General features: G+C 40.6%; 1 protein-coding gene across 3 annotated transcripts in view; it reads left to right on the plus strand.

Moving 5' to 3' along the window:
- The window catches only part of FSHR (follicle stimulating hormone receptor), a 169,387-nt gene that overhangs the window by 74,451 nt on the left and 69,638 nt on the right, over positions 1 to 25,298 (plus strand). For all 3 annotated transcript variants that reach the window (XM_036873566.1, XM_036873565.1, XM_036873568.1), the window contains exon 2: positions 376 to 447. In XM_036873566.1, coding sequence (XP_036729461.1) covers positions 376 to 447 — 72 coding nt within the window. The remainder of the gene's footprint in view (positions 1 to 375; positions 448 to 25,298) is intronic.

Genomic DNA, 25,298 nt, shown 5'->3' on the forward strand with positions numbered 1-25,298 from the left:
ATAATAGGGAAGAGGTACTGGGAGTTGGAATAGAGAAAGAGAAGGGGCCTCACAGGGCTATAGGAGTCAAATGGAGTAGTGGTGACAAGAAGGTTCATATCCTAGCTCTACCACATATTAGCCATGTGACCCTGGGTAAGTGTTCTAACCTCCCTAAACCTCAGTTTCCTCTTATACAAAATGGGGATAACAATACTGCCAACATCACTGCTTTGTGGTGTGGGTGGAAAGAGATCATGGAGAAGCAATCATAAGCACTACTAAATGGCAAGCACTCGGTATATTTTGGCTGTTATCTGCTATTATACATTAGGCACTCAATGACTTATCAATGAATGGATAGGTTGTGATATTTTATGTCCACTCTCTTTTCAGGAGGTTTGTTCTCACCAAGCTTCAAGTCATCCCAAAAGGAGCATTTTCGGGATTTGGGGACCTGGAGAAAATGTATGTACCTGAGCAGTGTGTGAATGCTTCAAATGGGCTATGGGCAGCAACCTCAGACCACATCTAGCATGATTCTCTGTGCTTAGGAACCAGAATAACACACTAAGCGAAGGTTTCGCACCTTGTCCCACTGGATTTCCTTACCACAGTTCCTAAACAGTAGTGTGGGATCTTTCAGCATGTGGCCACTGAAATAAGCATAAGGTCAATCCAAGCAATTCTCACTTTTTTGGTATAAGGTGTTGCTCCCAAAGTACCTGTGAGTGAAAGTTTTATAAATCAAAGCCTATTTTCTCTGCTGACATCCATTCTTTTCAAGAGATACTCTCTATTAATTAACTATTAATAGAGTTAATTATTATTAACTCTCTGATTAATTTTTAATTGACAGCAGGGCCTAACATTTGTGCTCTAGAGATTTTCTGGACTTCTTGTTCCTAAGCCATGCTGACAAGTGGTAAGTGATACATAAACATTCAAAAGTATTGGGAAAGTTTAGAGCACTGAGGGCGATTTCCTTTGAAAAGAGAAGACTTTGTTAACGTAAACACTTGCTTTTTACTGGGCTAGTGTAATGTAGGGGTTTCCCAAAATAGGCTTTTCTCAAAGTAGGGTGGAGTAAGAAAAAACAGCAAATTAAATTCTTTCATGCTTAAGGTAACCCACCCTGCCTTTGAAGGTCCTTGATCCCATCCCCTAGGCTTTTAGGGATGGGAAAAGTGTTTTTCACCACAGCCAGAATCTAGAAATTAATGACAGTAAGTACACCAACAGATAGATGGATTACACAGAAGAGAATGGGTTTTTTCATTATAAGAATAAAGCAACGCCCACCCCCCCACCCCCAGTTATATAAGCTTCTCCTTCTTTAAGTCATTCAATTTTTGTCTTGGTTCTTTCACCACACTTTTAAAAAGAACACTTGCCCAGGTCTGAGGAAGCGAGAAAGAAATCCATTAATGCAAGAAACACAAAGCAGAGAGAGTGGCAATGTGTTTGAGCAGTTATGCCAACTGCTTAGATGAGGTTGGTCAGAATCCTGGGTCTGAGTGTTGATTTTAATATAAACTTACTGTGTAACCTTGATTAAATCACCTTATCTCTCAGAACCTTGGCTTCCTCATCTGTGTATTAAGGAAGGAGATTTTAAAGGGGGAGGTAGCTTATGTGATCTCTAATTTCTCTGCGCAAGCATCTCCCAGTTGGATGAGAGCCCAGTTTAAGACCTGAGTCTTCAATGTTTACAATTCTTGAAGACAGTCAACACGCATAGGAACTGGGAGATGGGGCACTCATCTGAGCAGAGCTCACCAAGGAAAACAGGGAAGGAACAGAGTTGGAGAGCTTTTGACTCAAGGTGTATTCCTGGATGGATCAGCCATTGCCCTGCCGGGAATTAACAGAGACTAGGTGACTATTGGATAGGTCTCGCCTCCCCACCGCCCCAAAAAGTTCTGTAATTACATAGAAATAATTCTAAAGACAGGAATCCCAGGTACCACAAAGAATTCACCTTAATAAATTCAATCCAGCAAATGTGATTGACCTCTCATTGGGTACTCAGGCTACCATGAGACCTTCCTTTGGCGATAGATGGTTGATCTGAGCTGACATAGCAATAATTCCAGAGACAGAACAGCTGGTTCAGAAACTCAGCTTCCTCAGACACAGGTTGCCCATTTCTACCTCATGCCTTTATTAGTCAGCCTGCACTGCCACAGATGCCAGAAAAATTAATCTTATGTTTTCAATACTCTTTATGTCCTAAGATTTCCAAAACATTCCGGAGCAGAGAACCCAGTACTGAACTGAACTCTGAACAGACTATTTGTACCCTTCAGTCCCTATGCTCACCTTCACCCATTGTCTCACCTCCTATTCTTGGTCACTGATAAGTTCTCATCTCCTTTCCACGTTTATGTTCTTCATGTATGTTCTTCCTCCAGTTTTTAACCAGTTTTCTGAACTTAATAAATATTGGTTTCCTCTTCAATATCTCCCTCTTCACAAATCACAAAATCCCTTTCACTCATTCTGCACATGTGGTCTGGTTTCACATATCCTTATTAAAAAGAAGGGCAGAAATCTTTCTGCATAAATCCTGCTTTCCTTCTCTGTTACCATCCTCTCTCTTCCCCATCACTGCCACTCTTTTGAAAAAGCAGCCCGTATTCACTGCCTCTCTATCCTTTTCCGTTCAATTACTCCTCAGCCTGTCCTCTTGCTATTCAACCACAGATTCTCTAACACTATTAAATTACTCTATCAAAGGTCCCAACAATACCAAAACTGTCAGAAGTAATGACTTCTACTTTGTCCTCTTAGTATTTAACTGATAGGTAGCTTTTGATTACACTGACCGTTCATGCCATCCTTCTCAATACTCTTTCCCCTTTTAACTTCAGTGACACCACATCCTCCTGCCTGTCCTCTGAACCTTCCAGACTACTCCATAACCAGTTCTGTCCCTTTTCTTTTTCCTCAGTTGCCCCTCAAAAGTTCAGATATTCCAGGGTGCCAGTTTTGGCCATTTTCTTTTTTCATAGTCACATCCTCATTATTATTTATCAATTATATCTTACTACCAGGGCTCCTAAACCTTCATCTGCAAACCCCACCTCTCTTCTGAGGCCATAATTCTTGTTTTGAAATGGAGAGATTCCTCAATATCTACCCTTAAGTGAACCACAAGTGCCTCAAATTCAGCATATCCAGACAAACTCATTATCTTTACCCTTAAATTTCTCATCTTCCCATATTGCCCAGTGAATAACATCACCATCTGCCCAGATTCCCAAGCAAGAAAATTCAGTCTCCCTTGACTCATGTGCCGTCTCTCTTTCTTCTGTGCAGGTGCTCTTCCAGTTCTATTGACTCCCTCTCAAAAATATCTCTGGAACCCTATCCTCATCTTACTCCTGCAGCTATGAGGTTTAAAGTCCCTTGCATAGCCTACTGCATGAGGCTGCTCTGCCTGTTCCAGCTCCAATCTCCCACCACTCTGTTTCCAGACCTGCTCTGCTCAAAGTCCCTTGCAGGGACTTTGGGTCCCTCTAGGGACCATCACTGTTACAGGTTTCAGTCTTAAGTCTCTGACACAGAAATCAAAGCTGATTATCTCCCACCATATACAGTGTACCCCACACTTTTGCCAGGTAGGAAGATTTGCCATTTCCCAAGCACTACCATTACCAGACATCATATTGCTTATTTAGAATGTGATGGCTGGTTCTTTGGACAATGCCTGGCACGTAGACCAAAAAATAGGTGCAGGTGAAGGTATAAATGAACAAGTGAACAAATATACTTTCACACCAGTCTTATATAGATGCTGTCCTTCTGCCTAAAATTCCACTTGGTAGAAGCCTGCTTTTCCCCCAAGAGGCAGAACAAATGTTTACCCCCCAACCCCCCGTACAGCCTTTCCAGAACCCTCCCAGTGCTTCCAAACCATAATCTCATGCTTGTAGTAGCAATAGCATGTTTATCAGATTGCATTTGGAGTTTACACGTTTTTCCAGATCCTTAGATTGTTCTTTCAGCGCAAGGTCAGAGTGTAACTTAACTTTGTATTAAGTACAACACCAAGTCCTGTTGTTTTATCTCCTGGCTTCACCTCTAATCTATCCACTCGTCTCCTCCAGCTACCATTATCTTGTCCTGGAAAACTGCACCAGTCTTCTACTTGTGCCTCCCCATCCACGAGCATGCTCTCCCCTCACCCTCATCCATTCTCTACACAGCAACCAGAGTGACATTTTCTAAATTCATACCTAATCATGTCACCTTCAACACCTGGTACACATGCACGCTCTCTCTCTCTCTCTCTCTCTCTCTCTCCATACCTTACTGCTGCTCTTAACATAAAAAACAAACTAGACTGCTCACATTTTCTCCTTTGCTCTACTGGCCCTTCTTCAGTTCATAAAAGGTACTATGTTATGCAGCCCACCATGGGCCTTGCTTGTTCCTTCTGACTAGAACTTCCTTTCCACTCTGCCCTCTTAATTTAGTCAGTTCCTCCTCATTCTTCAGACCCTGACACCAGTATCACTTGCCCAGGAATGCTCCCCTTGACCTCCCCAACTAGGACAAAACCTCCTGCTAATATAACACACTCTCATATCACCACTAGACTCTAGGTGGTGACTATCATTTTAACACTCTTATACTTACTTATGTATTACTTGAATTAATGTCTAACTCCCCTATTGGACTGTAAGTTCCATGAGTACAAGGACATGATTGCTTTCACTCATTATTGGATCCATGGTGTCTCACACAGAGTCAGGTACTTACAATAAATATCTGATAAATGCACAAATAAAAATGAACAAATATAAGTAGTTGGAGAGAGAAGATACCCAGATATAACAAGAAAATACTAAGTCGTAGGAATGATAATGATAACTGATGGAGGAGTTAACAGACATACAAACACTGGCTGAGACTCTACTCTGATCTAGGCACTTACATGACTATAGTTTAAAATCAAACCCAGGACAAAAATGTACAGGACAATATGTGCAAAATAAGTGATACAAACATTGTATTTGTTCGGACTCTTTCTGTTGTGTGAGGGCAAAAGAAAATAAACCTCAAACAGGCTGAAGAAAAGAAGGGAGTTTAACGGCTCATTTAACTTGATGGTCAGCGAGAAGGAATGGCTTTAGAAACAGCTCTATTCAGGTTCAAGGTCCTTAGGACTTGGCCTCTCCCCCTCTCTCTGGTCTCCCTTCACTATGTTCATTCCAGCCCTGAGCCCCACCCTTGGTGGCAAGAAAGCAGTAGCAATCCTGCCTTCAAACATCATCTCAGGTTCTATTCAGGGGAATGTGCTGCCCTTTTTCTTGCTCAATTCCACAAAAGTCTTAAGATTTAAGTCTGACTTGCTTAGATCACACAACCATCCCTGGACCAACCACTGCAGCTAAGAGAATGTGATGTTCAAATTGGCTGTGGCCTGGGTAATGGGCTCCATACCTAGAGGTTAGAAAACCTACCCCAACCACATGGATTTGGAATGGGGGAGGGAGAGCCACAAACAAAAACTGAGGCCACTGCTGGAAAAAAAAAAAAAAAGTGGAGACTAGATGGTGGTAGTTGGGCAAACAATGAATGCCTAAAAAGAAAATTAGTCCTCTTCTCCTCCAGAAGAGAGAGGGCTTTGTGACCTGGGTAGCTGGGGATTTGCTACGTTTGATTCTTCCTCCTTCCTCCTGTTAGAATAATTGAAAGAATCCAGTAACTCTGCCCCAATCCATGCTAATCCATCTTTCATTAATCCAGCTTAACCCACCCACCTCTGCTTCTATAAGAAGTCAAGAGGGAACGGAGTCTTTTGGTAGAAGTGGAGCAGGAGCTTCTCCAATAGAAATGAAATGATCACTGTCACAACTTAGCTTTCCTCAGCATCACTATCTCAAACCTCCTGACTCTTCACTGCTTTGGGACTGACTGGGGGAAAAGGAAATCATTAAACTCTCTGCAGTGTGAAGTGGCTTTGCAAAGTGCACTGTAAACTGTTTACCTTATCTTTAATTATTTTGGAGTCATATATCAGCTTGGTATAAAGTGTGAAGACTACACTAAATAGGGTGGAGGGGAGGAGGTGACAATGTGGTGATTTATGGTAACCAGAAAAATTATGTATGGAAATGAGTGCAATTTAAAAACACATCTACGTGCTATTGTAACACTGGAGGGGGAAGAAAAGCCAGTGTATAATAAAATATCTTTGAAAATAGGAGCATGATGAATATGCAAATGAGACCAATCAACATCAGCTAAGATATGGTATATGCAGATGAGACGGCAATGAGCCAAAATGTGAAATAGCTCCCAAACCATAAATATGAACCATATAAAATTCATCTGAAATATTCATGATAACATAAGGACAAAAAGTATAATCAAGTGATTTATTCACATATAAAAATGAGAATACTAGTCTGACACTCCACCCTCCACCCCCAGATCACTGGGGGAAGAAAAGTTAACAGAGGGACTTTTAGAGGAAGAGATTTATTGAATGAAAACGGTTGCAAGCACACTAAAAAAGCTGAATATCCTCCAATTCTCAGTTCTTTGGGCTCACTCAGCACAGATAAAGGGAAAGGAAATAAGTCAGGTAACTAAAATACTAATGGCACCGGTGCTAGAAAATTTGGGTTCCAATCTGCTTTGCCTCCCTAACATTTCCTTAGGTCTGTTCCTACTCTGACCATCTGTGATTCTGAGAGTTAATGGGCAAAGAAGGCTTGAGTCCCACTTACTGAAATAAAGCAAGAAGGAAAGGCTGATGATTGTACAGGCTCCTGATAAAAAACTGAAGGCCAGTGTTGGAGTGGCTGGACCTCTGAATGGGAAGAGGGGATCTGAATCCCAGGGCAAAAAAAAAAAGTGATAATGAGGTTCAGGTTGTACTTTAGAATTCTCTGGGGAACTTCTAAAAAATTATTTTAAAAAATAATGCACAAGCTTGACTGTCATTTCCAGGGATTTTTCATTCTATTTGTCTAGGGTAGGGCCAAGGATTGATCATTTTATAAAACTCCCTTGATGATTCTAATACACGGTCGCAGGTGAAAGCTACTGAGTGGATGATATTTAAGTCTGAATCCAATTTGTAGAAAGAGTATTCACCACAACATGTATAGTGTAACTACATGGTGTGGTTGAAGGAGAATAAACAGAGGGGAGGTGGTAGGAGATGAGGTCATAGAAGAAGCTGGGGTAAGGTCATGGAGAACCTTATAGGCCATGGGGAAAAGTTTGAGTGTCATAGTGAGCGTGATGGAAATTACCCGGGTTATTTTGAGCAACTAACTATCTGACTTGGATTTGTTAAAGTTCACTTGCACACACAGATTTTGATTTACTAATATTTTGTTAAGAATTTTTGTGTCTATATTTGTAGAGGTGTTAGTTTGTATATTTCTTTTCTTATAATTGCTCTGTTTTGTTTTGTTATACTGGTGCTATAAAATGAGTTGGGAAATGTCCCCTCATCCTCTGTATCTTGAAAGAGTTGGTTACAATAAGGAAAGAATACTTTTTTTCCACAAACAGTGCTGAATCAACTCGGTATTCACATGGGAAAAAAAAATAAACCTCAACCCTTACCTCATGTCATATACAAAATCCACCTCTAAACAGATCATAGACTTAAATGTAAAAGCTAAAACTTTAAAACATCTAGAAGAAAATATAGGAGAAAATCTTCACAATCTTGGGATAGGCAAAGATTTCTTAAATAGGACACACAAAGCATAAGATCAGATTTTATTTTGATGAAGTGAAAATAAAATCTCTGCGCTTCAAAAGAACAGCTATCAGGAAAGTGAAAAACCAAGCCCCAGGCGGGGAGAAAAATATTTCCAAAACATGCTTCTGAAAAGGGACTTGGATTAAGAATACATAAAGAACTCTTAAAAGTGAAAAATAAGTAGATAAACAATCCAATTGAAAATAGGCAAAAGATCTGAATGGATACTTCCCAAAGATACACAAATGGACACTAAGCACATGAAAAGATATTCAACATTAGTGGCCATTACAGAAATGAATTTTAAAACCTTAAAGAAATACCATTACATACCCATACCCACTAGAAGAGCTAGAATTAAAGACTGACAATATAGGCATTGGTGAAACTGCGGAGTGACTGGAACTCTCATATGTATCTGGTGAGACTGCAAAATAGTACAACCCCTTTGGGAAAGAGTTTGACAGTTCCTTATAAAGTATTTATCCAAGAGAAATGAAAACATATGTCCACACAAAGACTTGTTCAAGAATGTTCATAACAGATTTATTCATAATAGCTCCAAACTAAAAACAATCCAAGTACTCATCACCAGGTCACTGGGTAAACAAAATTATGTTCTATTCATACAACAGAGTATGAATAAGTAATAAATGGAAATAAACTACTAACACAACAATATGATGAGTCTCAAGCATTTATACTGAGGCAAAGAAGCGAAACACAAAAGAATACACCATACACCAAATAATTCTATCTATATGAAACTTGAAGAAAGAATATCTAATCTATTGTGACAGGAAGCACATCAGTACTTGTTGGGGCCAAGGGTGATGGTGGGGATTGTCTGGGAAGGGGTGCAAAGGAAAGTTTAAGGCTCATGGAGATGTTCTATAACTTGATTGTGATGGTTGTTACAAAATATATGAATTTGTAAAAACTCCTCGAAGAGTTAAAATGAGTGAATAGTATTATTTGTTAAATTACACTTCAGTAAATAAAGCTGATTGTCTAAAATCAACAATTTTTCAGCACCTATTTGGGGCCAGGTGTTTTAAATACATTTCAGTTAATCTGCACTTTATAGACAGGGATACTGACATTCAGAAAAGGTAAGCAATCAACTAGCATCAGAGAGTTCTTTTGCAGGGAAGCTAGGATTTGAACCCAAGGTAATCTGGTTCTTTCGGCTACACAAGGCTTCCTTTTTGCTGGCGCCTACCATTTTCCAGAATCATTCTACTAAAGTAAAAAGTGACAAAGGGGAGGATTAAGGCTGTGAAAGCTTCCTTTGATGTCATTTAAAATTAGAAGAGAGGATTTCTGTGCCTAAGCACTTGGAATTGCCATAAACCAGAACCTAGAGTCATAGAGGAGACAGTCATAGAGGAGAGGAAACCTCTTCTGGGACAGTCATAGAGGAGAGGAAACCTCTTCTTGGAGTATTTTTTTCACCTTCAAGTTTCAGTATGCCAGCTCATTTCTGGGTAAAGATCCTGCTGAGACTGGCTTTAGTTCAAGGCTTTGCAAACCAGGCTGCCTGTTAAGTTGCAAATTAACTTAGTCAGCAGTTGGGAAATGTGAAAGTTGGGCCAACTAAGTTGTCATTATTGACCCAGGTCAAACATGAGTTAGTGTCTAGAAGGTGAAAGTCCTTATCTCATTTCCTGTTCTCCATAAATATTCTGAAAATAAGTATTTTTGTTGTATTTACTGCTTCAACCAAGAACACAAGAAGCCATTTTCTTGTCACTTTTTGGGTTGATGTGGTTTTAGTATTTCCATTAAGTCTCCTTATTTTCAACTGTTTCTAGGTGGGTCCTCAAAATAAACTCTACAATATCTAATAGCTGCCCAGATCAGAAAAGAGAATAATTTATTAGCTTTGCATTTATATGCTTGGTTTTGTTTTGTTTTTTCGCTTGTTTGTTTTCACTTCAATTTCTTTCTATGTGTGCATGGTGGGGAGGATTCTGATAAAGGAAACAGAGTTCCTGAGATCTAGTAATTGTATGGATGCCTTCAACCTTATATTCATTATAACTGTCCACATCTCAGTCCCTTCTGTTTTATCCATGAAGGTAGTGAGGGTTTCCTTTGCTGGGAGAGATTCCAAAAAAGGGAATACTGAAAGAATACAGAAGAGAGCCCCATTGACTTAATCAGCTCAGGCTGCTGTAATAAAATACTGGATTGGGTGGCTTAAGCAACAGACATTTAAATCTCACAGTTCTAAGAGTCCAAGATTAGAAGTCCAAGATTAGAGTGCCAGTGTGGTCAGGTTCTAGTGAGAACCCACTCCCTGCCTTTTCTCTGTATCTCCACATGGTTAAGAGAGAGCTCTGGTCTCTTTATCCCCTTATGTGGGCACCAATCCCATCATGAGAGCTCCACCTCCATGACCTTATCCAATTATTTTCCAAAGTCCCCATCTCCAAATTCCACCACACTGGGAATTAGGGCTTAAACATATGAATTTGGGGTGATGGGGGGAGAGACACCAACACTCAGTCCATAGCCCCCACTGTGAACTAGCAAGCTTACAGTATGTGTGTATAGTATGTATGTTGTAGATGCTCCCTTGCTTGGGAAAGCACAGATATGCCCTCATTAACCTCTTCCATCTCTAGGATCCTCCAGCCTCTTGGCTACTTGATGCTCTAAGGCATTCATGGTCCTGGTGACCTCTGCTCGGTGCCTTTAATTCAGCAGCTAAAGCTTACAGGCGGCAAGACTTCACAGAGTTTACTCAAGCCAGGCTTTTTTGGCTTGCCATCAAGTACAATCTCCTTCCATTTTTTAATCAACAGCCAAGCAATGTCATCTTCTCTTTCTTTTAAGACTTCTGCTTGCCCTTCTGACCTTTCTTGACAAGGCAAGCTGTGGGAAAGACCTTCAAATGTGTTATGTTTGTCAGGGCTCACGGATATACCAGAAAATGAACTGGCCTTTTTGTTCTCTCTGCCAGTAACTCATTGTTTGTGTCTACTCAGAGAAGATACAATTAAGGCAGCATAATACTCAAGTGAAAAATAGCCTCGTGGCTCTGCCCTACAGACTCTTGCTAGATTTTTTTTCTAATAGAGTAGTATTAAAATAAAAAGATGCAATCTAAACACAAGCTCCGATCGATGCACAAACTATTTATTTTTATTTCCTCATTTAGCCCATGCCTATCACAACCACATCCATCTGGGCTGTTTATGACTTAATAAGATGCCTTGAACAGTAAAAGACTCAAATAGTCTACACACCCACCTGCCTGCCCACCACCCGTAACAAACTACCTGAATCTTATACTTCAGAAACCTCTTCTGTGGTGCTCAGATCCACTCTGGCTAGCCTACACAGAAAGTGAATGATCAGAAATGGGGTTTTACAGTTCAAACCATTCCAGAGGTTAAACAGGCAGAGAGAAAAAGCAGAAGAGTGAGGGACAAATGCCAGAGGAGCCTAAATGAATAAAGTGGAAGTTAACCACCCCAGTGGGTCTGAGATTCTGAGAGAGTCTGGGCACAGAGATAGCAATTGTTGATGCCAAGTGTTTCACAAACATGTAATTTGTGCTTGGATGTAAGCATGCTTTGAAAAGTTAAAAAGTGCATACAAATGCAAGGTATGAATTATAAAGAGAGCACATGTGCTCTGCTTCCCATTCATGGTGTCTCAGCTCAACGACATACTGATTACAGATTTTGCCTTTCTCTCTTCTCATATTCCTCTCCAAAGCACGTAGCATGGGACTGGGCACACTGGAAAGATAATGGCAGGCAAAGTTTGTGAATTTGTCATCTCTGCCCCTGGGGTCCTTTCCCAACTTTTCAGAACCTCTTCCCCAAATCAGGCTCTCAATATTTTTTTTATCTTGTTCTTCACTCTTCTTTCCCAGTAACGATAACAACATCTGAATAATGTAATGGCATTGAAATTCCAAGGAGTTCTGAATTAGATACTCCAAGACAATTTGCCTTTTTAAAAAGCCATGAAGTGGGTAATGCCACTCCCAAAGGACTGAATTGCTAATGGCGGGGTTTTAGTCAATGTGGCACATGTGCTTAAGGAGGTTCGCTTTAATACCTGAAGAAACATATCTAGACTGACTTACTTGATTGGACTGCAAAGTCCATGTGTACATGAGCAGAAATTTGAGGGAAAGATGAGCTTCCTGTAATCACAGACATTAGTGCCTTCAAGATTCCATCTACTGAGAACGGGCCCCCTCACGGTCTGACACCAGGTGGAGAACTCAGGCTGGTGTCTGTTTCGTTTTGTTTTTCCTTTACTGAATGTTAAAAATTTGGGGTTCCAGTCTTCATGTATTTGTTTAAAATGTGCCCCCTTATACTTTCCCTTATATCACCTTCCCTGCTTCTCTTCATATGCACATATAACTTCTCAGTCCAATCAGATAAAACACTTAAGATGTGACTTTCCATTTAGTAAAGCAGACAGTTGCTTTGGGGGGAAAAGGGATGGTGGTTTACTGCAGCACCAAGTTCCATAACAATAACAACAACAAAAAATCCTGCATCAAGGGTAAGTTCTTCACTAACTTCAAGGAAATGAGGCCAAATCAGAAATCACTGGCTGGAGCTTTTTAAAGAGAAGAGATTTATAGGCTTCAGTCAAGTACTCAAGACAAGTGCAGCCTGATGGATGACACCAGCTAATCCATCAAGTGATTTATCAGGGTTCACAGAGTAAATGGTAAATGATTGTGACTTTCATCACTCCCTGAACACCTGTGAGGATGAGGCCTGTAGAGCTAATATGCTTCCTCAAGCCGGGGACACCTCCTCTGACTAGTGTATGTGCTGTTGTGTTTGGTCTATTCTATTTGTGAGCAACCTTGAGAGAGACCAGGCAAACTCAGAGAAGCATAATCCATCCATCAGCCAAGAATTCCACAAATTCTTCTTGAGTCACAAAATACATTAATTAGATGAGGAATGATTTGACGAAGCTTATGTGCCAGTCACTGCTAGATGTTCTGGGCAATAAAGATGAAGATACAAAGTCCCTGCTCTCCAGGAGTTCTCAAGGAGAACAGCAACAATTGGCTGTCATTTGTTGAGTGATTATTTTGCCAGAAACTGAGATAGCCACTTTACATGCACTTTCTTATTTAATTATCATAACCTCATCATCCCAATTTTACAGCAAGAAGACTGATGTCAAAGGGGTTAGGTGACTTGCCCAATGTCACACATCTAATAAAGGGTAGGGCTGGGATGCTGAAACCTGAAAACCAGGCTTTCTGACTCCCATGTTCACAAAGTAATCTATTATTCTGTAATATCTATGAATGCAACAAAAGTCATCCAGATAATAAACGATATAGGACGGTGATAATCTTGTTCTCTAATGGAGTGAAGTAGGAGTCATAGAGTCCTCGTCCATTTTATTCGTAGTAGTAGTTTGAATAGCTTTGCATCGGTTTCCTATTTTACAACTTCAAAACTGCCTCATCCACCTATTAGCTCATTTAATCTCACACACCAACCCTTCAGTGGCAGCTGGGGCAAGAATTTGAGCCCATCTCACAGGTGAGGAAATGAAATTCAGAGAAGTTTGGTGACTGGTCTGAGATCAACACCTACGAAGTGATAGAGGTGGGATTTCTCACATGCCACACGCCGTGCGTTTTCTCCATATAATGCTTTGCTTTTTGCAATGCTGTCTCTCATTTATTAAAGAGAAATTACGTCTTGAGAGTCTTACAGTCATATCAGTGTAGGATAGTAACAGAGTGTCCAAGTCAGAAGAAAAAAGTAACCCTTATATTTCTGCCAAGTACATAAACTTTATATACAGGTGCTCAGCATTTCTCATACTTTCCACTCAGTCTTGAGCACTTGGCAGTGGGGGGCGGGGGGGAAAGACGCCCTAAGAATGGATGGATGTCTGGTTCAAGAAGTGAAAATCCAAGCACAAAACTGGCCTTTTTCATGCCAAAGAGGAAATGCTCTAATAGGGTGGGTCCATTATTAAAAACTGGCCATGCTATTTCATCAAAACATCATTTTTTAATGGAAATTTCCTAAGTCAGCTATATTTATTGGCTTTTCTTCTTCCTGTTTTTGCCTACTCCCCTTTGTCTCTCCTTGGAATTAACATTCTAGTAACATGTAGATTCAACCAGAACTTCCTAGCCAAGATACAGAATTTCATCTCTGCAAGAAAGGATTTTTCTTTTAGTTAAATGCAGTGAGCATTTTATGACTTTCTACTAAGTGTCTCCTACATCAGGGCATCTCAAATCTTAATGTGTATACAAATCACCTGGGGATCTAACTCATATGGAGAGTCTGACTAAGGAGGTCTGGGTGGGACCCGAGATTCTGCAGTGCTAACCAGCTCCCAGGTGATGCCAACACTGATAGTCCACGGTCCAGAAGGAGTAACAAGACCTAAAAAAATACTAGTCCTGTGTAAGGAGGTGTATGGTGGAGGATTCAAGAGAAATGGACCACAATCCCTGCTCTAGTGTAGTTGTCGATAAAATACACATGAATCAATTAAAGAAAAACACAGAACAAATGCATAAACATGTGCTCCATTGCTATAACCAAATGATAGGTAATGGGAAAAAGTTTTCTTATTTTCTTTGTCATTGTCAGATCACACTTAATAGTAAAAACTGTCCTCATTTTTTTAGTATAATTAGTCACTCATGAAAGTATTGTCTCAGTTTCTGAATGTCCCTCTACCGGTACTCTGGAAACACTGCTGGACACTGAAAATTGCAATTCACTTACAACTATTTCAGGAGCAAACCCATTGTATGGCTCATCTGGGCAAATTGAGCCTCAGCACTCCTTGTGGCAGAAGGATATGTATATCTCAGGCAAAAAGTAGGAGACTGAATACAGGCATTTATGTCCTTGCAGTCTGAAGTGGACACAGGTCAGAGGGAAAGTGCAGGTCAAGGTAGCACATGTTTCATTCAAGATCAAGTACAGCTAGAGTCGTGAGTGATATGGGTTGGGGAAAGAGAGATGGAGGAAGGCAGTGGGAATGCTGGAAAGAAACAAAGAGACCTTCTTTGTTCCTTACCCTTCCAGCCAAGGCCAAGAAACATTCCTGGCACAATCAACGAAGCTCACAGGACACCTGGAGCGGAATGAAAGTTATGCTGTTCTGCATGAGTTCCAAAGGAAGAATGCCACAGAGCTAATCACTGGACTGAGATTGCCATTTAATGCCCTTCCGCCACAAGCCATTCATCAAGTTTATAGCAGCAACAAGAGTTCATTACCATGGTCCTGTTTTGCAGATTCTTGAACAAGGTTATGCCTCCAATTTTCAGTGTGCTGTATAAAAGGAATGAGGGAAGGTGGGAGGGTGAGAGGGTTTCTGAAGGGAATGGTAATAAACAGACTAGGTGATCCTCACCAACTGGAAATGTGAATCTCCCCCACCTGCTTATGACTTTGTACAATCAGAAAGAACACTTCACAAACTCTCAGATTCATTCTTATTAGAAGTTCCTAAGCTCCTCTTATCAATCTATCTATTCATTCATCTTTCAGTCAGTCTTCCATATTAGAAGCTGAAAGAGAATATAGGATTTGGTTCTAGCTCCTAAGAAGTTTGTGATGTAGTTATAGAAATAAAAGGAATTCATGTGAAACAGGTCACAAACCAGAACAGAAGCAACCTCTAAATGTTGCTGTCCAGATCTTGGGTGCTGAAAGCAGTTTGAAGAGATGGGAGTTAGATCAGTGTGCTGCAGAGAAGCCAAAAGAGGTTTTGTGGAGATTTCCATAATCAAAGGAGAGAGGGCAGGGCTTCCCTCGTGGCACAGTGCTTAAGAATCCACCTACCAATGCAGGGGACACAGATTCGAGCCCTGGTCCGGGAAGATCCCACATGCCGCAGAGCAACTAGGCCCGTGTGTCACAACTACTGAGCCCGTGTACCACAACTACTGAAGCCCACGCGCCTAGAGCCTGTGCTCCACAACAAGAGAAGCCACCACAATGAGAAGCCTGCGCACCGCAACGAAGAGTAGCCCCTGCTCGCCGCAACTAGAGAAAAGCCCGCGTGCAGCAACAGAGACCCAATGCAGGCAAAAATAAAATAAAAAAAAAAAAGAAATAAGAAGAATGGCAAAGCTTATTAAAAAAAAGAAAAAAAAGGAGAGAGGGCAAAGTGTTCTGAGTGGCAGATACTCATGAAACAAATTCAAAGTCATAATGGGGATCTGAGGTCTCCCTAAAGAGGTCTGCAGGCTCCCACAGTCCTTGTCTTTTGATCACATTATGCACAAAGGGCTCCCACTGAGCTCAGAAAGTTCAAACAGGAGTAGAAGAAAAGAAGATTCACGCACTGGGATAACTGTATTTGAATTCACCAGGATACTGACTCTTTTAATGCCCCGCCCATGACTCTGTAGTCAAGATGCTAGGAGATTGTCCATCAATATCCAGATGTGTAATGGTCGGTGTACAATAGACAGACTCAAATTACATCTAAAACTGTTTAGTCTCATTGATTTGGGGGAACTGTTGTTAAGAAGGCCAGCTCTCCATAGACAGATGTTCCTTAGGCTGTCCCTAAAATTCCTCAGTGCTCCCCAAACTTAGGCAGCAAGGGAGTCAGAAAGGGAAATATTCTGCTCCTGCCCAAATGCAAGAGTTTTCCTGATCTCCTCTGGAGAAAGCCAAGTGAATGCTCACTATTCCCAAGCCCAGTTGTCTCCATTGCAGAAATATGAGAAGGTCTTGGTGTGCTTTTAAAAATGCTCTAAGAGCTGCTATATTCTGCTTTTTTTCCATAAACTGTTGTCAGTGTCAAGATAAAAAACAGGCTCTGTCTGATCAGTGAGTTCATGGGTGATGTAATACTATAGCTGGTCCCTGCCTCTTGGCAATCCTCTATTTGAACAATGCAAATGGTAGGATCTGACTGAACTAAATATGCCACTTCCTCAGTCCTTCCTCATTAACTCTGTCTTTTTAGTCCAAACCTGTTCCTTTTCCTGCTCCTGCCCCAGGAGTCTAGGGATGACCAACCCTAGAAATATATTTGGCTCTTTAGAACTTAAGATGCCACATTTAGAGCTATTAAAAAAAAAGAAACTGCTGTTCCAACATTCACTAATGTATGATTAAAAGCAAAACCACGCCTTTGAAGACTTCAAAAGATACAGCAACAAACATATGTGTGGGTTCTGTAGCCATCCTATATAGAGGAGAAAATGTGGATGGCAATGAATTTTTCTGCTCTTTATCAAGAGCAGTGATAAATTTTGACCACCAACTTTTGTCAGATTGCCACAGTCCCCTTGTGAGACTTACCACACACTGCTCTGACGATCCTATTTTCAGGTTCAGTGTTTCTCTGTTCTTGTTCTATCATCCCTTCTTCGGCATTCAGAATGTCTTCACTCCCCATCAACATCTAATCTCTCCTGATTCTCACTCCAAATAATTCTTAAACGCAAGAGTAGATGATCGCCTTTAAAGTCACGACTTAAATGCCCCAGACCCATGTCACTGGGTAAAATTTGGGAAGGTAAAGTTTCAAAAGCACCAGTTCTAGATTCTACAGTACAAAATATGATATGGAAGAATGTGCCCTTGCCTTGCCCATGTCTCTGGAAACATTTCCAAGATGAATTGCTATGTACGTGGTGGGAGGGTGGTGAAGGTACTTTAAGCCACTATCATTGCACCATTTCTCCCTCCTCACTTCTTAAAAGTGTTCCATGATGAGGGAGGAAGGAAGCTCCCTCCTAGGCTGTGAGAGTCTATTCCCTTCCCTTCAGGCAAGGATGTCAGGGGGTAGTCTCAAGGAAAAAATACATTTCCTGGTCTAGAACTCCTCAGACCAGACTCCTTTTCAATTCTAGAATATTCCATTGCATTGTTTCCCAGCAGCCCCTATCTTGGGTCTTCTTTAGAATAATCCAGTAATATTTTAAATATAAAATCCCCTAGGGCCATAAATCAAAGATAATATGAGGACTGAAATAATTCTTCATGCAGCTTAGAAATCTTATAAGAGATATGCACATTTCTGGAAAGGAGACACGGTCTCGGTTCTGCCCATCCTAACTGCAAATTCCATTTTCTAGTATAACTCGAGATTTCTGCATGGTCGGAGGAGCTCCCTGACATGCCACCCTCAGAAGCTGGACTAAGCAAAAAGGCATGCTGTCTCTTTTCAGAAACAGCAGAGGCGTGTTCACTGTAGCATGTAAACATTTTTATACTGAGTGAATTCCATTTCTATCCATACTCATCACAAATGAGCACCGCCAAAATGTTCAAATACATATTCACAATGTGCCTCTAGAATGCACTGTATGAAAAAAAACCAGAGCTAAGCACGAGGCACAGATCCATTCCATTTAATTAGAGTTTCAGAGGAGCCTAAAAAAGGTCTGTATCTCCTTAAGTGTTCTGTTTCTGTACGAGCATAGCTGTCTGGCATTGTCAGGTGGTTTGAACTGAAAATGATTCCGAATTCAAAGCCTTTAAACCCTGAATGTTTGACTCGGGTAATATTATCACAGACAGACAATAAAAGAAACAATCTAGCCCACTCCTATTCCAAATTTCGTACCAGTGTCCACTTTCCCTTTACAGTAAATCAGAGTGAGAAACCATTTCCTCTGTGTCAATGCCAGAGCCCTGACTTAACGCCATGTTAGAAAATACTGCATTACTCTCAGTACATGCCCAGAGTGTGCCCGCTCCTTATTTTGATTCTCTCCTGTTTTATTTTCAAGTTCCTTTAATCATTTCTCCCCAGCCCAGCCATCCAACTTAGCTAACACTTACCTCGAAGGGCCCTCCCTGCCGGCCAGGTCAGGCTCCTCATGGCCCCATATCCATGCTATCTCCTTTCTTGCCTTCTCATCTCTACTCATGCTGTTCCCCTGCCTTCAGGGGTACCACTCCTCTCTCCATGTACATAACCATTTAGCATGTATTCCTTCCTTCCACATATACTTACTGAGCACCTACTGTGTGCTAGACACTAGAGAGACAACACTGACCAAGGCAGAGATCCTTGCCCTTGCCCTGGATTTTAGATTCTTGGAGTAAGAGACAGAAAATGAACAATAAACTGTTTTTAAAGAGATCGAGTAACATATAGAGATGATAAGTTTGGAGTATTGGTGGGTGGAGAAAAATTAGAGCAGGGTAAGGGGATCAGGAGTGCCTCTTCTAAGACTTACTCCCTGGTCTGTGGTCCAGTAATTCACAAGATACTCGAATTGCACATTGGTCTTACCATGCCATAATATGTTTGTGGCCACCTCTGCAACACGTCTGTGAGCCTATTCCTAGGATAAACCTAACTGCAATTGAATAGGAAAAACAAAGTAGGCAATAACTTTTTTTTTTTTCAGGTAGCTCCCCAAACCACAATGTATATTATTTCACAAGGCACTGCATACTTCCGTACTGCCCGCCTGCCTTTGTCAACCCATAGACTCTCCCAAGTTGTGGAACAAGGAATGCTGTCCCTGATGCAATGGTTTTGGTTTTCACAATTAAGATAGGATATTTTTTATGATTATAAAAGTAATATATGCTTGCTATAGAAAAAACAAACTGCAGAAAGAATGATGATTCCACGTAATTCTACAATAACATACGTACCCACTGTTAATACGTTGGTGAGCAGCCTTTCACAATTTTTTCTCTGCTGACAAACATTTTTTTAAATTAAAATGAGATATTATGCATGCTCTTTTGTAACCTCCTTTTCTCACGTAATTGTATGTTGACAAAATGTTTTAGAGGAAACTGATGGATGTTAAAGTGTTAAAAGACAGGGGTAAGAATCCCTAATTCAAGAAAATTAGAACTCATCTATGACTATGATAAGTGGAAGAGATCAGATACCAGCTTGGGAAAAAGTAGGAGCCTACAGGGAACATGTCACCTCTAGTTTGAATGAAAAGGCTTGCAGAATGCAGGAGAAAAGCACTGAAGAGTCACATACGCAAGAAAAGTACTTTGTTAATCATTTTGGAAAGAAGATGAGAGAGTAGATCATCGTGTGTGTGTGTGTGTGTGTGTGTGTGTGTGTTGCCCTGTGCCCACCTCCATGAAGGCTGAACCTGGAAAGCACTGTAGATAGAGATCTCTCTAAAAGGGATATGTTATCTTTATTGTCAATGGATGGTGAATATCATTAGACGGAAATCAATGTAAAAGATGGCAGCTCTCTAGAAAACAAGCCTGGCTACACAAGAAAAAAGGAGACCTTGGACTCCCTTGGAAACTGACCAGAAAACAAGGATGTAAAAGGGCCCCTAGCGGCACCTGCAGCCTGGTTTCTCAGAGATAAAGAATCAGTTGGCTGCAGCAACATGTGCAATTGTACTTGCTACAGCAGAGTACTGTGGAAAAACTGCCATTCTGAGCCTATGCATGTGTTAAAATTTGTTTCAGATTTACAATTAGGATATGCGTAGGGCTTCATGGAAATAGATTTGTGAGCTATCAGAGGACCTTTGGCATCCAGCACATACACACATATATACACATATACACATCCAATAATAAAACCTTTCCTGTTAGTGCTTGAAATGTCACCATTACAATTTCTTTGGTCTCTATTTTTTTCCTCTCTTCTATTCTAAAAGTTATGTTCTATTTTATAGTTATTTTATCATTTTAAAACATATTTATCAACCCCCCAAATTTATCAACATCACTTTGTTTTACCTGAACACAGCATTTCCCCTTGCAATTTTCCATGTCATTTCTGTCCAGCACTTTAGTTCTATCTAGTTTTTAAATAGCCCCAAATTAGCACCACTTAAATTGAATAATTGATCAATATTACTATCATTTTGCCAGGAATTTTGCTCTTAAACTCTACTTGTTTCTTCTGGGTTCAATTTCCTTCCTGTTGACGAAAATTGTTCTTCATAATATAATTGTTCTTTATAACTTTCTGCATTGTTCGTTTTTTCTACAGCAAACATGTACTGTTTTAATCATAAAAAAGTCCTATCTTAATTGTGAAAAACAAAATCAAATTGCCCATGTATGAGTAGTAAGCTTTCTTCAGTCTTTGTGTATTTGAAAATGTCACCCCTGCCCCCTACTGAACTATTAATAATGATCTAGGTGAATTTATAAACCTGGGTCGACCAGAATTTTCACTCAGCAAGTAACTCTATTATCTTCCAGTATGTACTCTTGCTTATGAGAAGTGTGCTGTCAGTCTAGTTTTTGGTAGTCTGTCTTTCCTCTCTGATAGCTTTTAATGTTGACTTTTTTAAAATTTATTTATTTATTTATTTATTTATTTTTTGGCTGTGTTGGGTCTTCATTTCTGTGCGAGAGCTTTCTCTAGTTGCGGCAAGCGGGGGCCACTCTTCATCGCGGTGCGCGGGCCTCTCACTATCGTGGCCTCTCTTGTTGCGGAGCACAGGCTCCAGACGCGCAGGCTCAGTAGTTGTGGCTCACGGGCCCAGTTGCTCCGCGGCATGTGGGATCTTCCCAGACCAGGGCTCGAACCCGTGTCCCCCGCATTGGCAGGCAGACTCCCAACCACTGTGCCACCAGGGAAGCCCCTCTCTGATAGCTTTTAAGATCTTCTTTCCCTTTGCTTATACTTTCACTATTGAGTGTAATTTGTTTTATTTTTTATGCTTGTGACTTAGTGGTTTCCTCAAACTAAGGCAGTCTTTCCTCAACTCTGGAAAAGCTTTTGTTATTATCTCTACCCTCTTTTTTATTCTTTCTTCTCTCCTTCTGGATCTCCTACTAGATCTATACTGGAAATTCTTATACTATATTATGCATGATTTGCCTTATCTACTTTCTAATTCATTCATTTTGTTTTTCATTATATCTAGTCCATTATTAAATCCAATTAAGTTTTTAATTACCTGACTGTATGTTCTTACATCAATATTTTTCATTAATTCTTTTCTCAAGTCTGTCCTTTTTCACACTATCCTGTTTTATCTTGTGATGTCTGTATCTTCCTTTATCTGAGAATTTTTAAATATTTAATTTTAAATCTCTTTCAATCTTATTTTAATCCCCAGTCAAGGAGGTATAGTTATTCTCTCTCACGTGGTATTTCCTTGTATGATTTGTAACATTTCCTCTCAGCCCATGCATCTTAGGAGTGATGAGGTGTGGTCAGTGGGAGTCCCGTGCGCTAGTATGGAAACATCTTAACAGTTTCTCATTTGCTGCTATTGAGCATTCTCATTTTCTCCAGTTTGGGATGACTTTTCTAGTAATATTTCTGGCTTGAAGTCACTGTAAATTCTCATCCAGTGTAATCATGTGACACTGACCTGCTATTATAAATACTTGCAGGTGACTATTTCCACCCCAGCTGCTTCTTTGAGGTTTTCCCTAGTCACTTAATGGAATTCTAGAGTCCTCCATTTCTCTAATGTGCAGCCTTTCCTGATTCTTGACTTTATGCAGGTAGGTCAGTTCTAGCTCCTCTCAGACAAAGACATATCTGCAATTTGGGCTCATCTTCCCAAGCAGGTTGTGAAGCTCCAAGACCCAGCCATTAACCTAATTATAATTTTTTCTTTTCCCTTTGGCTTCAATGTACACTTAACCATTCTGACCAGGTTGAGGACAGTGTTACTTACATAGTTTCTTAATTGGCTGTTTGACCTTTTTACCCAGTATTTCTATGTGCCTAGAGGTAGAGAGACCCTCATCCCCGACCTCCATATTAGCCCAAACTCCCAACATCGCTGTTGCACGCTTTATGGTAGTAAATCACCTTCCCCTGGCTCTCCTTTGAAAATAGGAAGATGTCAGAAGGAGGTAACCAACATCTTAGTGGAAGATACAGTTTAGGTTACCTTCTACCTTGACAAACTGGGGCGGCCTGATGGTACTGAGCATCTCGAGGAAGAAGGAATGATAGAAAGAGGGAAGAAGTTGTAGAAACAAGGTGCTGAGGACACCAAAGGCAACTTTTCTCATACACACACACACACACACACACACGCACGTGAAGTCAAAGCTCCCATATAAATAGTATCTAAACATCAAAGGATGTATTCAGCAACAGAAACTGAACAAGCTAAATCTTGTCATTAACATGTGAGAATAGCTGAGAATCCAAAACAAAGAATAGAAAAATATCTTAAAACTACGGGATGAGAAGGTGCGGTTGGGATAATAGATCTGAGAACGATAACTGAGTGAGTCCAATCACAAACTGGGCAATCATATTACCATAGCAACTCCAAAGCTAGGTAACATTATGCCTGCATTAGTTATATACTTTGCCTTTCAAAAATATATTTAACTATTCAAAGCACTTTCCTACCTATTGTTCATTTATCCATTTAGCACATGTTGCTAAGCTGATCCTCACACCATCCTAGAAAAGGGATGAAATAGGTATTATCATCTTCACATAAATCACAGGAACAGGCATACCCCCATTTAAGTTATTAGCCCATGGGCCAATAGCTAGTTAATAGGAAAAGTAGGTAGGGAACAGTTCTTCTGACCCTTAACCCTTACCCTGTCTAGCACAGGGCATTAAACTGGCTTTACCAGTTTATAGATGGGCACCACCTGCAAAGAGAGAGAAGACAAGTTGATCCAAAGGTTAGACAGAAGAGTATCTGGCAAATGGTTGCTCCCCTTCTGATCATGGCTTTCAGGTTGCTACCATCCTTCTCCAGTACCAAGCCTGTTCCAGCCTTCCCTTCCCACTAGCTCCAAGTCGTTATGGTTATGAGGCATTTGTGTTTTGGGACAAGCAGCAGTGAGAATCATATTTAGACTCCCAGAATCGTAATAGAATCTGAAGTTCCAATGTTCAAGCAGGCTTTTGAGAAGCTGAGGTATCAAAGTAAACTAATGTGGAACTGATGGCTGGCAGCAAGAATACTTAGGAGGAGACTCTGTGCAAGCCTTTTTGAATAAATCTTTGGGGGACATTCACAGCTTCAACACGGTACAATGTTTAAGTGAAGGGTAGATAGTAAATATGCAAACAGACAATGAACATAAAGGATGACTGAAGATGATGAAACAGAGATCAAAGATAACAAATTCCGTCTTGGTGGGAATAAAGTTTAGATCCCCAAAGAGAAAGAAAATAATTTTCTGGAGCAGCAAGATGTCAAGCACTGTTTCCCTCATGACAACAATTAACCCTGTTGATTGTCCATGTAATATAAATAATCATGGCTAAAGACATTGGTTCATGTCCATAGCAGATAATCTAAAACATGTGGTAACCTTTCTTTTTGTTAGAATCTAGCATATATAGTGTCTATATCTACCTGTCCACAAATTGATTATGGATGATGGAGAGAGAGAATGAGAGGGAGACAAGTGTTGTTCAACTTTTAAAATGAAAGCTGCATGTTTGAAATTGCTGATGATTGTCACCTCAAGCAGATGGCATCAAGTTATACATCTTGTGATCTAAGACGTACTTAAAATGCACTATTTTCTCAAATCTCGCTCGTACTGGCCTGCTAGTGTGCTTGGAACTCTCATCTTACTCATGGTTCGAAGATTGCAGTCCTTCATAAAAATGCAAAACTGTTGCCTGGAAATATAAAGTACCAGCACCCACGCAAGTCTTGAGCAGCTAGGAAACAATCACCCTCTTGTGGTCTTCGATTCATAACAGACTTGGAAACAAATGATCTCTTGGGTCTCTCCTCTTACCAGGATTTATTCTGTAGTTCTAAAGTTCCATAATACGATAAACTCACAGGGAGATAAGTTTTGATAAAAGACTAGGAATCAGGGTGGATTCATAGCCTTAAATGCCACTTGGCACAGGAGGGGTGAAGACATGATTCAAACCAATATAGGCGTCACCCTGAACTCCTCTGAGACCCAAAACGCTTTCCTGGTGAAAGGCAGGGAAGAGGATACTGCCAAAGAGTTACACCCCACAGCTTTGCTCCGTAGATGGGCATGATGTTAATGTATATCAAATGTTCACTGTCCTTGTTCCCTTCTGTGCCTAGTAAAGACCCTTTGAAAATGAAAGGCAGTGTGAAATCAAATAAAGCACTTGAGAAAACTATGCCTACAGGGGAACGTCGCACACAAGGACTTCCTCAGGACCTCGTTAGGATTTCTGCTCTCTCCCCTCTCCTGCAATTCTCCGTGATGTGTCTTCCCAGCAGCAAATCAGAATAGTTTATCCGTAACATAGTCATCCCATGTTCTAAAAGAGCAACACTTTGTACAAAGTATAAAGCCTATAACAACCAGCACTGGTGCTTAAAGACACAAACATGTCAAATGGGACAGCGGGTAGCCACCTGGGTCGGTAGAGGAAGCAGCACCACCTGCAGCATCACGCGAGAAGCATTGGCAGGGGTCACCTCCACAAAATACAATTTTTAAATAAAACACCTTCCTTGACTCATCCTTAATGCCTAAATTCTACCTCCCAACAGCATTTTGTATGTGAAATGTCACCCTCTCTCCAACCCCTCTATCTATTTCTCTGGAGGAGAGAAACGTTGGGTCTACAGTAACAGTTCTTGGGGTGAATTTATCCAGTTGGTTCTGAGTTTTATCTCAAAAACTGGTGTCTGGAGGAAAAGCGTAATGGAAATGAGGGAAAGGAGTACAGAATG

This window comes from Balaenoptera musculus, chromosome 13 (genome assembly GCF_009873245.2).
Source record: "Balaenoptera musculus isolate JJ_BM4_2016_0621 chromosome 13, mBalMus1.pri.v3, whole genome shotgun sequence".
NCBI lineage: Eukaryota > Metazoa > Chordata > Mammalia > Artiodactyla > Balaenopteridae > Balaenoptera > Balaenoptera musculus.